The 12,637-nt window shown below is 31.2% G+C and overlaps 1 protein-coding gene across 3 annotated transcripts in view; it reads left to right on the top strand.

The window, feature by feature from the left end:
* LOC128997796 (zinc finger E-box-binding homeobox protein zag-1-like) overlaps positions 1–12,637 on the top strand; it is a 496,300-nt gene that overhangs the window by 171,971 nt on the left and 311,692 nt on the right. Inside the window, exon 1 of one of the 3 annotated variants that reach the window (XM_054423509.1) lies at positions 1,069–1,171. The exons of the other annotated variants lie outside the window; for them this stretch is intronic. Coding sequence (XP_054279484.1) covers positions 1,123–1,171 — 49 coding nt within the window. The 5' untranslated portion in view covers positions 1,069–1,122. Of the gene's footprint in view, positions 1–1,068; positions 1,172–12,637 lie in introns of those variants that run through there. 3 annotated transcript variants of the gene reach the window in all.

Raw genomic sequence — 12,637 nt, 5'->3', positions numbered from 1 at the left:
AGTGAGGAATGGTTTCTCGAGTGAGGCAATTGTACTTTGAACTCGAGTTGCACATTATACTTTTCCTACAGTTACCATAAAACAAATAAATTGGTGAAGAAACATAACCTATTTTTACACAGAAGTGAACTTTTAATATAACATTTAATGTAAGTGACAAATACAACAGTACGACAGCTGACCAGCTGATTCGCGCGCATACGACGTTGCCTGCATGTTACGCGCCCACTATTTCGTGCCTTCACGTTGCAAATCTGGAGTGAGACAAAGTAATTAGAGTGAGACAATGTTAACATTGTCTCACTGATGAGCGAATTGGCCACTTTGCTTTCTCAAATCAGTGAGAGAACATGTACATTGCTAGGTAACTGTAGGAAAATTAGATTTTATCCCTTGGTATGTAAAAGTAAACATTTTAACTGTGCAGTTTTTTTTTTCATATTTGTCAACACGTTCCGACTTCTGAACTGTAACTTTGCTATTAAAACTGGGAGAGAAAATATTATTAAATTACAAGTCAATCTGTGTGTACCTCACTCAACACCATTTGAATAAAAAAATGCTTAAGTTCGTCCATTTAGACATGACGTTTAATACAGTGATACAGTTTAATACAAATCATCAATTCTAACCACGAATATTAGAACAGAAATTGTATGGTCCATAAACATAAACAAATGACGTCCCTGAACCGAATCTTATACTAATAACATTAACATATAATTTGGAAATCTTTTGACATTCCCTATTGAAAAATAATACACACTTGTTTATTCTGGGGCCAGTGACGTCATTTGTTTTTGTTCATGATCCATGCAGATTCAGTTCCAATATTCGTTATTCTATGTATACAGTTTTCATTGAATTTTGTCAACACGTTCCAACCTCTTGCACCAAGTTATTCTTCAGTTGGCTGCTAAGGGTGTTGGTGTAGGAGGGCCTGATCGGGTTGTCGGGTTGGTCGGTTGGCCACGTCTGGAGCTTTATCAGTCGTTATCGGCGACCCCTGACCGGTGCGAGTGTTAGTGTTGGTGTGAGTGTTAGTGTTAGTGTGAGACTGTCCGTGGCTGTGTGTGGCTGTGTGCATCGAGTGACTAGTGGTGAGGTACAGAGTGTAGTGTCATGGCCAGCAGGCGGAAACCCATCTTGGTTCGACGGATATTGCAGAGAGGTACGTGTGCGTTGAAACAATAAGTGATTAGTAAGACACGTGACCATATAACTCGATTTTAAAATGTTAATGGTAAGCTTTTAGGTTGATGCTAATTTTTTTTGTATATGGCTCATATTTCCATTACAAGCCATTGTAAAAACCGAGGACAACCCCCCAAATACACAAATCTACAGTGTCACAAGAATAGTATGTATTAGCATATTTTCTACGTCTAGCTATTTATTTGTACTAGACTCAAATAGAATGATTTTTCTGTCAAATACGCCGCCTTAAAACAAACTATTGATATACAAATTTGTACTCAATAGAAAACAAAACTTTGAATTGTATGCATATCTTCCCAGTGTTATTTGGACCTCGCCAAGAATTATTTAGTAAACTTTGCTAGGACAAAGTGTTGTTATATGCTACTATTGCTGTTATTCTAATATTTAGGGTTGGATTTTGAATTTGAGGGTAATGCAGAAATACTTGGTTAAAAACGTAGAAACAAGAGTGTGTGGAAACGTTCCATAAGAATATAGCAATACTAATTATTAGTAATTATTAGTATTATACTCGGACGTAAAAAAGACGTGTGCAATAACTAACTTGTGAACGCATTGGAAACATTGATTGAGAACACGTTGAAATTAAAATATACATTTATTATTTGATTGGATGCCATACAAAGATCTACACTTTCCCAATAATTAATTCGATTCAGATTGTTAAGGAAATCGGGAGGGCGAAATCACTCAATAAAATAAAATAAAACTACATTTTCGAATACAAAAATGTCGCGTGAATTTGAAAATTACATATAAATAAGTTCGAATTACAACTTTTCCTTTAGTGCTTTTTAAAATCTGCTTGAGTGTCAAATTTCAGTTATTTCTTTTCAAGTTGCACGAGTTTTGAACAGTCATGTTCAATCGGTTATTTACAGTTGTATTTGTGACTGTAATACCAAACTGCACAATATCTCGAATCTATCAAACAATTCTCCGTCATAAAATTTGTCAAATGTAGCCTAATTGAAATTATACTTATACTGAAAAAAAGTAATTTGTCTATTTGTTCACAATATAATACCAATGCCTTTACATTGTTCCAAAGTTCGATATCCATACAGTTTAGCAACATCATATGATACATATTATTTGAAAGTAAAATACCATGTAAATGAGTCATTTCTCACTAAACGTATAGTCTTTGAAAATACTTTAACCATAACTTAAGACTTGTTATATGTGTTTTTGTAATGATGTGGATTGGTGTTTCAAATTATAAATTTTATCTGGTTTCAAACTTTTCGACAAACAAATACATAGTTTAAACCGACTGTGACAACCACATTTTAATACAGATATATATTTCCTACGTTAATTTTGAAGTCACATGTATATTAGTCAATCGATTCAGCGTAATTTTTATTTTCTATAGCCTATGATTTTTTCATTCCTAATAAGCTTTTATTTTTATCTCGTATCTTCCGTAATAGTTTGTGCATTTAGGTCATCATATTGAACATGTATAAACTTATAAACAAAACAGGTCAACAACTAGAATGAGTGGTTAATAGTTGTGGCTGGTCGGTAACCTTAAAGGCCTTATAAACTTATTATAAAAGAGGCATGAACTGTAAATTTACTCTATGTACCGTATCTTACAAGAGACGAAGTTTTCCCTTGGTAACAGGACGTCTTATCTTTTGGTGATATTTAGTGACGCAATCGACTCAACTGAAGAAGGAAATTAGAATTGTATGAGTCAGTAAATAAGGCTTCCGTCCAACTACACACTCACCAAAAATGGCCATACGTTTTCATCAAGTAATAATAAAAGTTCCGAGGATTCCTTCGTTGGTCCAATCGTTTAGTAAAATCTTAAGTAGACTCACTGTGGTGAGTTTTGTAATGAGACTACAAAAAGTGTTAAGTAAATTAGCATTGACTTGTTATTACATTGTTATTACATCAAGGCACTACAATAGTTAATTTATGTACAATTTTTAAGTTGTAGAGTCTTCAATTTATTTCTCAAGGACCCAGAAGCTGAAGACTTTAACACATAATTAAAAAGCTCAACTCTAGAGAGATTTGTGAAGGGCTAAACCATACATGGCGATTTCTACTGAAAAGATGACAAATAATTGCCGTTGACAAATTTCAGTGTAATAAGCACCTTAATAGAATATATACTTTCTCTATATTTGCATACTTTACCTTCAACAAATTCACAAAATTAATTGTTTCGTGTTGTTTATATATTTATAAGTAAGATATAAAACAATGATTTTAAATATTGTCCTGCTAAATAAATAAACAGCTGTTATTAAAGTATTAAACTATTTGGCCTGTTTTGGTTGATTGTAGATGCATCAGATACAATGGTAAATGGGAAAATCAAGTTAAAATTACTAAATTAAATATGATTATATTTAAATTACACTAAAGTGAATACCGGCTAAGCGATTACTTATGAAAATACAACATAAACAAATTATAAATTGGAATATCTTTATGAATATGATAGTAAATTTTTAATCGGAACTACTTTTTTATGAAAATAATTTAACACAGGAAAAATTTACAGCTTATGTCCTTGACTCTTGCTGATCTTTTTACCAGGTTAAGAACTACTTCAGCCCCCACCGTATATACGGTATTTAAATGAGCTTTTTATCTGCAGTATAACAAAACAACTTAATATTTTTTTCTGTACAAAAGGTAAAACTGAAACAAGGGCCTCACACATTGCACCTCTCACCGTCTCGACGACACTACTTATCTGATCTAGGGCTTATCGAACTTTGAAATGAGTCAGGCCATTATAAACATTAGAACATTGACTCATTTCGTTCGTTGTCCAAACGATTCACGTCTTGAGCTTAAGTGTTTCGTGTTTTGTCACCTTATCGCCTAAAACAAATGCCAACTCTATTTCCCGTTCTATAATTGTTTAGCTAACAGATTCGTTTGGTAATCTTGTTTTTCGAATGTAACAATAGTGTTTCGATTATGTTAAATTAATGTTTTATTTTAGTTTTCTAGTTAAAGGAATAATTATAATTATAATCGTCTGTTTTCATAAGGTGAAAATCTAACAGTAAAATTATTACTTAGGTCTAAATCTTATTAGTATTAGGATGTAATTTTAAAACACAATGAAAAAGTCATTTTAGGTAAATGGTATTCATTACAGTCCACAAATTACCATACATGTAATTGATTTTAAAAATGGTGATTTAGCCGTAAATAAATAAATAAATAAATAAATTGTAAAATATTTGATAATTTCCTTAGGTGATCCAGGGTGTCCCGTATGTAATCAGCTTAACTCCAGGAATTGGTTCTGTGGGTAAAAATCAGGTAGAAAATCAAGAATAACATTTTTCCGAAATCGCTTCATTAACCAGATACTCACCATTTTGTTTATTTCAAATTAACATTTTTATCTTTAAAGTTTTTCATCATTATGAAACTTGGTATGTATGCTTGGATAATAAAGACCCATTTTTAAACTTAAATGACTGAAAAATTGCAGATTTTACAACAAAAGACAAGACCACTTTTATTTGGCATTTTTAATTCCCTATCAAACGATACCAAGTTGAAAAAGATTGGATAAAAATAAGCTGAAATATTACGATTTTTTGTTATAAAATGTGGTAGAAAAAGGCTAAGCTAGTCAGGTCTGCCCCATTTTACAACAATATTTCAGCCAATTCTTATTCATTCTTGTTGAACTTAGCCAAAAGTGTTCTTGTCATTTTTTCATAAAATCAGAAATTTGTTTGTATTTTAAGTTGAAAAAAATTAAAATTGTCGCCATTTTGAAATATAATGATTAATCAAGTAGATTTTTTTCTAACGAGGGTCTTTATTACATTAACATACAATATACCAAGTTTCATAATGATCGGTTGAAACCATTAAAGATAAAAATGGTGAGTATCTGGTTAACGGAGCGATTTTGGGACAACAGTTATTCTTGTTTTTATTTTCGTTTGGCCCATAGAACCATTTCCTGGAGTTTAGCTTTTTACATACACCCTGTATATCTAGTTTAATTTGGTTGATACCTTTGCGTGTAGATTTATAGTTATAGCTACTCGCTAGTTTAGCTACTCACAACTATACACTATTATTATAATTGCATTTTATTCACTGATACTAATACACACTTTGGGTACCTTCGTATTTTAAGCGGTGTATGTGATTGTAGAATGGAGTGAGAAAGCCCTTCGTATTTTTAGTGTCTAATATCAAATGTTTCTCAAACCATGATCAAAACAGCTGGTTTATTTTGAAACTATCAAAAATACTCTTCTTAGGATCTAACCGACGACCTTTCGATAGTTTAGTGTAGAATTTTAATTACTCATCTATCTGTCTTCTTGAATAAATATCTCAATCTTTTAAACATGTGTGTTCCCACAGTTTATTAAATTTGCGAATATTTCACGTAAAATGTGTTATTAGAAAACATTTGACAGGGAAAGACACAGAAGTAGGTCATGTGTAAAGTAACCTTAATGAGACAGCTGTTAGGAAAATGCATATTTACATAATACAGGTAAGTTATCAATGTGGGCTGTATACAAAACTATATGTTGTAGATCAAGTAATTAAATATTAATTTAATATCTGTGGTCGTTTACAATTTGCCCTTATTATCTGAATTGGATGAATTAGAAAGAATTGGGGTGTTCAAATTTGTTTACAAGCTTTGTTAATTAATGTGAATCTGAGTAAAGCCTTTAATTTGTATGATAAGTATGACACGTATATCCTCATATAGTAGTATAAATAGAATAAACATAGAAGAATATTTTAGTTTTCAGTCATTGGCCAAAAAGTCTTAGTTAACAGGTTATAGTCTTAACATAGGCAAAACTATTTAAGATAATAAATTATGTCACTTTATAGACCTACATACTAATCCCACGGTTAAACGTTTATTTGAAATTCGAAAAAAATTAATTAACTGATCTTAATTTAAAGTTGGAAAAAATTTAGGCATTACTTTATTGCAAATCTACAGGAGAATTTGTATTCTTATAGGAACGCCAATGTGGTTGTGAAAAGATACAATGCAATTATAATAAATAATACTCAAGATAGTTTTCAGTATTTTATCTGACAGTTAACTAGTATTGTTAACGTAGTTCTGAAATAATTCAAATAAGGAAATTGATTTGAATTATTGTTTGAAATCGTTTGAACTGCATTGTTATAATATTTTGTAGACGGATTCTACTTTTCACAATTCTAGCGAATAATCTTTTGGTTTGGTTTCGTTTAACTTACAATGCATGCAAATTAGTCTTTGCTATGAGATCCCAGAAATTAACGACGACGATTTGCTTAACGGAAGTATGAAAAAAAAACATTTTCGCCCCCAATTAAAACTTTAAACTCGCGCTTCCAAAAATACTAAATTCAGAGATACTTCACAATAAATAATTGTCAGAAGCCGATAACTCTAAAAATTTAACTAACTGTTCTGTAACTTTCATTGTAGTGACGTGATCAATGATAATATAATTTAAATCAATTTACATTAATAAACCTAATAAACACTCGTAACTGAACGTATGATTTTTTTATCTAGAAAGCATAATAATCTGAAATATAATTTATTCCTTGATTTTTATTTTGTGTAACAATGCATTAAGTACGTTACTCAAATTAGGTTAGTGTACTATGCTGGTACTCCATACGTATTATGTAACCTTGGTTTCCTTTAGTTTTTGCCTCAGGTCAAAGTTTATCGCTCTATGAATAGTTCATTTGTCTTTTGCTACTTTGCTCATGTTTAAAAAGGTTGATTCCATGATTCAAATAATATCCCAACATTTTAGGCGTAAGAGTCAGTTGTACCTATGATAAGTACTAGGTCTACATGTAAATCCTATAACGTGGTTTTTTGGAAATTATAAATCGAACTCCAAATAGGTGAATGGTGGAATGTTGGTTGAAAGAATTGTAATTTCTACCTGGACATAGACACAAATACAGTATAACAATTTTGTCTTGAAAATCAACCACCCAAAATTAACCAAGGGTTAAATATTGATTGTATTGATTAAAACCCCTATTTCTAACATAAATGAATGTGCAATTCAAAATAGTGTCTCAATGTTCTACTGGAACATTCAATTTTGGTGTAATTTATTTAAATTGAATCAACATTGTAGAACTCGTTTTTAAGTTTTAACGTTTTAAGACAATTGCGACGCAAGGATCACCTTTTAGCAAATTTCTTATGGGTAAGACCCGGGACCAATTTGTTTTTCATTGTGATGTCCTTGTTCAAATTAACCTACATACATGTATTTTCAGATAAAACAAACAATATTATATATTATATTGACTTGTTTTGTACACCTAATGGTTACGGAGAAAATTAATAAAAACTGTAAGTTTAAAATTCTCATGTTATTTTATGGAGAGTAAATAAACTATAATTCATCTGTTTAGGGATATGTTTTAATAAAATTTGTCGATTTTATTTATTTCATACTAAGCTACATTTAAATACAAAACACACTACCTGAATATCTTCACTGAATCACCTTCCCTGGAGCAGCAAACCTACTCACTCAAAGTAATCCTAATTAATCGGAAATAAATCTAAGAGTTTTGTGGGAGTATTTTAGTAAAAATCCAACTTAGTTATATAGAAATTCGCTTATTCTACAGGTTTGCTGGGGCGGGGGTATTACTTAATGCTTACTTACTTATTTTACTTATTACTTATTTTAAACCGTACACTATTCACTTCGTGATATTAATAAAACAAGAATAAAATAATACTATACTAAATTCTGTTTGTAGGATATAGCAGTAATAATCTGCCTTACATATTATTGTAATTTATATTTTAGTGAGATTAACGTTTAACTCGAAATTTAGTTCAAAAATTTCCACTGTAACACTATCGATTTGGTAACAATATTGGGCTACAGGTCCTTTGTCAATATTTTACCAAAGTTAAGTGTACCATCCGCGTTAATATTTGTGTTTATTCTGATGATTGTCTTGCTAGTTTTAGGGCGTACAATCATCTGAATTACGTTATCTAAGGCAAATAATACAGAAATTGACCCAAAAATAGGTATTGCCATAAACATTTGCTAAATATCCACGGGATACTGTCCTTTATATTAAATTAGTTTTTCTAATTACTAAATCATTGTAATCTAAAATGATCGTACTGTGCACTTAACGAAACGAGATAGGCCATATTTTTATGTAAACTTTTTTCTTAGTTTTACCCAAGGAATCCCTACGTTAATTAAGTCCCCCTTTTTTAACACTCTATATAATTACTCTCTTTTAAATATTTACGGTTTTGGCGTATGTTGGGTTTGAAGACCTATCTTATTATAATCGTAGAATAGCGATAATACATAATTCTATTCCTTGGACAACTTCTACATGCACAAGGTTGCAATTTTAAACATTTTCTATGTGTGTATTTATTATTTTAATGGCTTGTTTGGTGCAATTGTTTGTTCATTGCACAAAGCGGTGATATAGTGGTCTAAAAACCATCTAACGAGATAGAGTTATACAAAGTTTCCCAGCCGCGGCGAGTTAACAGGTTACAGGTTATCAGTGAGATAAGAGAACGGCCCAACAGCGTATATATGTAGGTTATTTATTAGTTCACGGCAGTATTTCACATATGGCGTAATCAAGGTTGAAACTCTCGTTAATTGGGCCCTTATCTTTACGTTCGGTTGTATTTTACTAAGAAACTGGCGTTAATTGGGAAAACACGCTGAGCAAGACTTTTCAAATTGAGTTCTTTGTTTAAAATGTAGCTTGAGTTTAAAAATAGGAGTTGTATGTTTTATTTTATTTTTTGTGGTCCACCTGAATAGAGTAATCCTTCCAACAAATACTATTACGTATTACATTGATGGGAAAAGTTTCAAAACTAAAAATCCGAGTGAATTGGGAAACTGTGGAGATAGACGAGTCAAATTATTGTGATTATTAAACATTTGGTTTATGATGTGACGTCAAAAAGACTTGCATTAAAGGGTCCAGCAAAGATCGTTTTAATATTTAAACATTACTGAGAGTTCACTATATTGAATTTCTATTGGATGCATATTGTATTGAAGGCAAATTATACAAATAACCCAGAATTGTTCGAGGCAGATTGAACTCTTTGATTATTGGTCTACGATTCATTGAAGAACATTGTTTGGTATAGAGTTTTTACATATAACTAGGTTTTAATAGACCCAAAAACTGTGTAGCAAGGGTTGAACACCTTAATCATCAGAATTGTTTAAACAGTTATAAAGCTACGGATTTTAGGTCATAAAAAGTACTGTTTGAAGAGTTTGTATGTAATTGTAAGAATACGAGTAAACATTATTTCTATTAACTAAGTTGACATTGAAATAAGAGATTTATAAACAACTGAAAATTAAAAGACCCGTTCAACAAGCAGGCAATATATACTAAGTATTTTTATCAAGATAAAGACATTGCTAAAAATATACGAAAATCGGAACATAATAATAGTTGACTTAATAATAGCTCTTTTCGGTAGTTTGTTGCTGCAAAACGTATACAGATTGGGCTATTTATAGATGTTTGACAGTCAGTGCATATCAGTGATTCGGTTGCATAAGTAGTCAATAATATCTCTTCACGATGTAGCCGCAATCTTTGTTTTGTTGTCATCACTTATCAAAACCTTTAAGAAACAATTTATTTGCTGACCATTCATAACGTTATAAATACTCTATTCTTTTGTATGCCTGCCCTGTAGAAATAAATCAACTGAGAAATTACTGGCAAACAATGTAAAGAAAGTAAAAAAAAAATACAAAATATTTAATTTTGATGATATAATTATGTAAAATTACCAAAAGAGTAAAAATATTATGTAAAGACCAGAAATTAAATAAAAATTAATTTAAGTGAAAACGGTTACTTTGTCATACCGTTCGATTTCGACCAGCTAACCGGTCATCAACGGGTCAATCTGAGGACATTGCTTATTGCAAAAAGTGTCCAGTGTAAGTGCAAATATATCGATTAGTGTTTGAAGACGTATTTATATATACTGTATGTGTACACTGCCAACACAACTTACTACACCTTAGGTCCTTTAAATACATCATCCAAATAAATTATTCAAAGGTACGATATTAAAAATTGTGCATGAACTAATTTCATAAACAAATTTAAATTTACCTAATAAGTACGAAAAATTCCCAGTTGTTTTATATCGTCCACATGACTAGCGGAGGGGAACTGCTATCAAGAATGATAAAAGATTATTTTTGTCGGTCCTAGTTCTCACTTTTCTAACTAACCGATCTCAGAACGACGATTTTACACTTTATAAATGAGAATATAATGTTATCATTATTTATTTATTTTAGAAATATTGTGAATTTTCTTGATTTTTCAACCTGTATAAAATGTTAAGTCATTATAATTAAATATAAAGTGTTAAAAACATCTACAAAGTCGGTTTTATAAAACTTTAGCAGATGCCCGTGGGCTTCGCCCGACATACTTTTGAGTTTTGTTATGATCTGGCTGAAGTTGTGACTTCACTACGGGCTAACATGAGCTTTTACATTATTTTTCAGTATATAAACAGTTATTAAGGATTAATTACATTCGTATAGCCTAATCACCTAAGCTAATTAGACATATGGGACTACTGAAGTCAAACTACGGGAGAAATTCTTCATTTGAAAAATTAACTGTCTTTCTACCAAAAGCTTCGAATAACATCATCATGTTTTTTACCAAGTTACTACCGTTATATCTCATTGTAGTAACAGTTATTTAGGATTAAATCCAAGCTTATATAGCTATATGTTACAAAGATAAATGGATAGAAAAGTTTCTTTTGTCAGGAGCAAATATTTAATCATGACATCTGATCGATCAGCTGTCATAGTTTTATCCACGATTACTAGAAAAATACCGGTATGGATCATAAACATAAACAAATGACGTTTTTGGCCCGAAAATAAACATTATTTAACATTGCTTAAATGGAACTGCCAAAACATATGTTCAATGCTATTAGTATAGGATTCGGGCAAACAACGTCATTTGTTTATGTTTATGATCCATACCGGGATTTTTCTAGTAATCGTGGTTTTATCTGTTTTTGTTTATAAAAATCTGTTGGGAATCGGGTGAGAACGCACATTTGCTTTTATTTCACCCTGTTTTAAGTTTTTTTAACGAAAAATATCACTATTTTACTTTAGGTTGGCTAGTGGTAACAACAAGAACTTAAAAAGTTTAGAGTAGGAAATTTGCAATGTTTTTATGAAGTTACGGGGGTTTTTCGATGTAGCTGCTGTACCCGTGCTTTGCAACAGGGAAAACAAAAAATAATAGTGCTGCAATCTGTTGGTAAACCTTGTAACCTTTTTAATGCTATTGAACATCATAGAACCCAACTGGTTGGTTAATTCGAAACAGCCGTCAACAATTTAGATGCTTCTTTGATTCTTTTTAAATAGTCTTGCAAAATCCCTGACATGGATACCTTTAAAATGGTCCCAGGGGGGCTAAGCCCTGAGAGTTATCAGGAAGTTGATGTACAAACCTAATCCATGAAATTCTACATCTATTTACCGAGTTTCGTGGCCATCGGTCCAGCGGTGTTTGAGTTTATCACTCTCAATTATACAAACAAACATCCTCTTGTATACTTATAGATTTAAATCTTATTATATTGTTTATTTCATAATAATCAGCTATAGTTTTTTTCAATAATTTGTTGGTGTTGGTTGATATTTTGTATTTGAGTTGTTAGTTAGAAATTTATTGAAGGTTGGAAATACATTTTGGTCCGAGTGGAGAACTAAATCTTTCGTCATATTGTACAAGTTAGACTTTAAAGATATGTTTATTATGGTGAAATATTAAATACGTGTCACGATAATAAACATACAAGCATAATTAACGACAAGATAATATTCGTATTTAGGACTATTTTCTTCCACAAAATCAGCGAATGAACTTCAAACTCAACAAAATAAACCGTCTTCTACTCCTGTTATTATATTTTTCAATAAATTTAAAGTGTAATTTTATAAAATAACCTCTATGTAACTATAAATATTAGAATAACTATTATATGCTACACAATGTAAAAATTGTCAAAAGCAATAAATAAATAAATAATCATCTTCAAACAACTTCACTCAAAGAACGTTACTGTATTGCTGCATGGTGAAAAATGTATTGGAAAACAACCGTTAGGATACAACAATGTTGTACACAAAACCGCCGTTGGTAACGATTTGGAATTTGCTAACTAGCGACTATCCGATCAAGTTTGTATTTGTTTTGTTGGCCGTTGCAGTGTATTGACTGAAACGCCACTATAAACTCTCAAGCAAAGCAAAAGCTAACATTCGCTTCCATCCAGGTAAAGTTTGTCTTGATTTTGCCTCAGGTCAGCCGAGTGGGT

The sequence above is a fragment of the Macrosteles quadrilineatus genome, unplaced genomic scaffold (genome assembly GCF_028750875.1).
Source record: "Macrosteles quadrilineatus isolate MER2022 unplaced genomic scaffold, UCM_ALF_1.0 Scaffold_7__1_contigs__length_78375512, whole genome shotgun sequence".
NCBI classification, from domain to species: domain Eukaryota; kingdom Metazoa; phylum Arthropoda; class Insecta; order Hemiptera; family Cicadellidae; genus Macrosteles; species Macrosteles quadrilineatus.
Note: the sequence above shows the minus strand (reverse complement) of the source record. Positions and strands in the feature narration are given on the sequence as shown.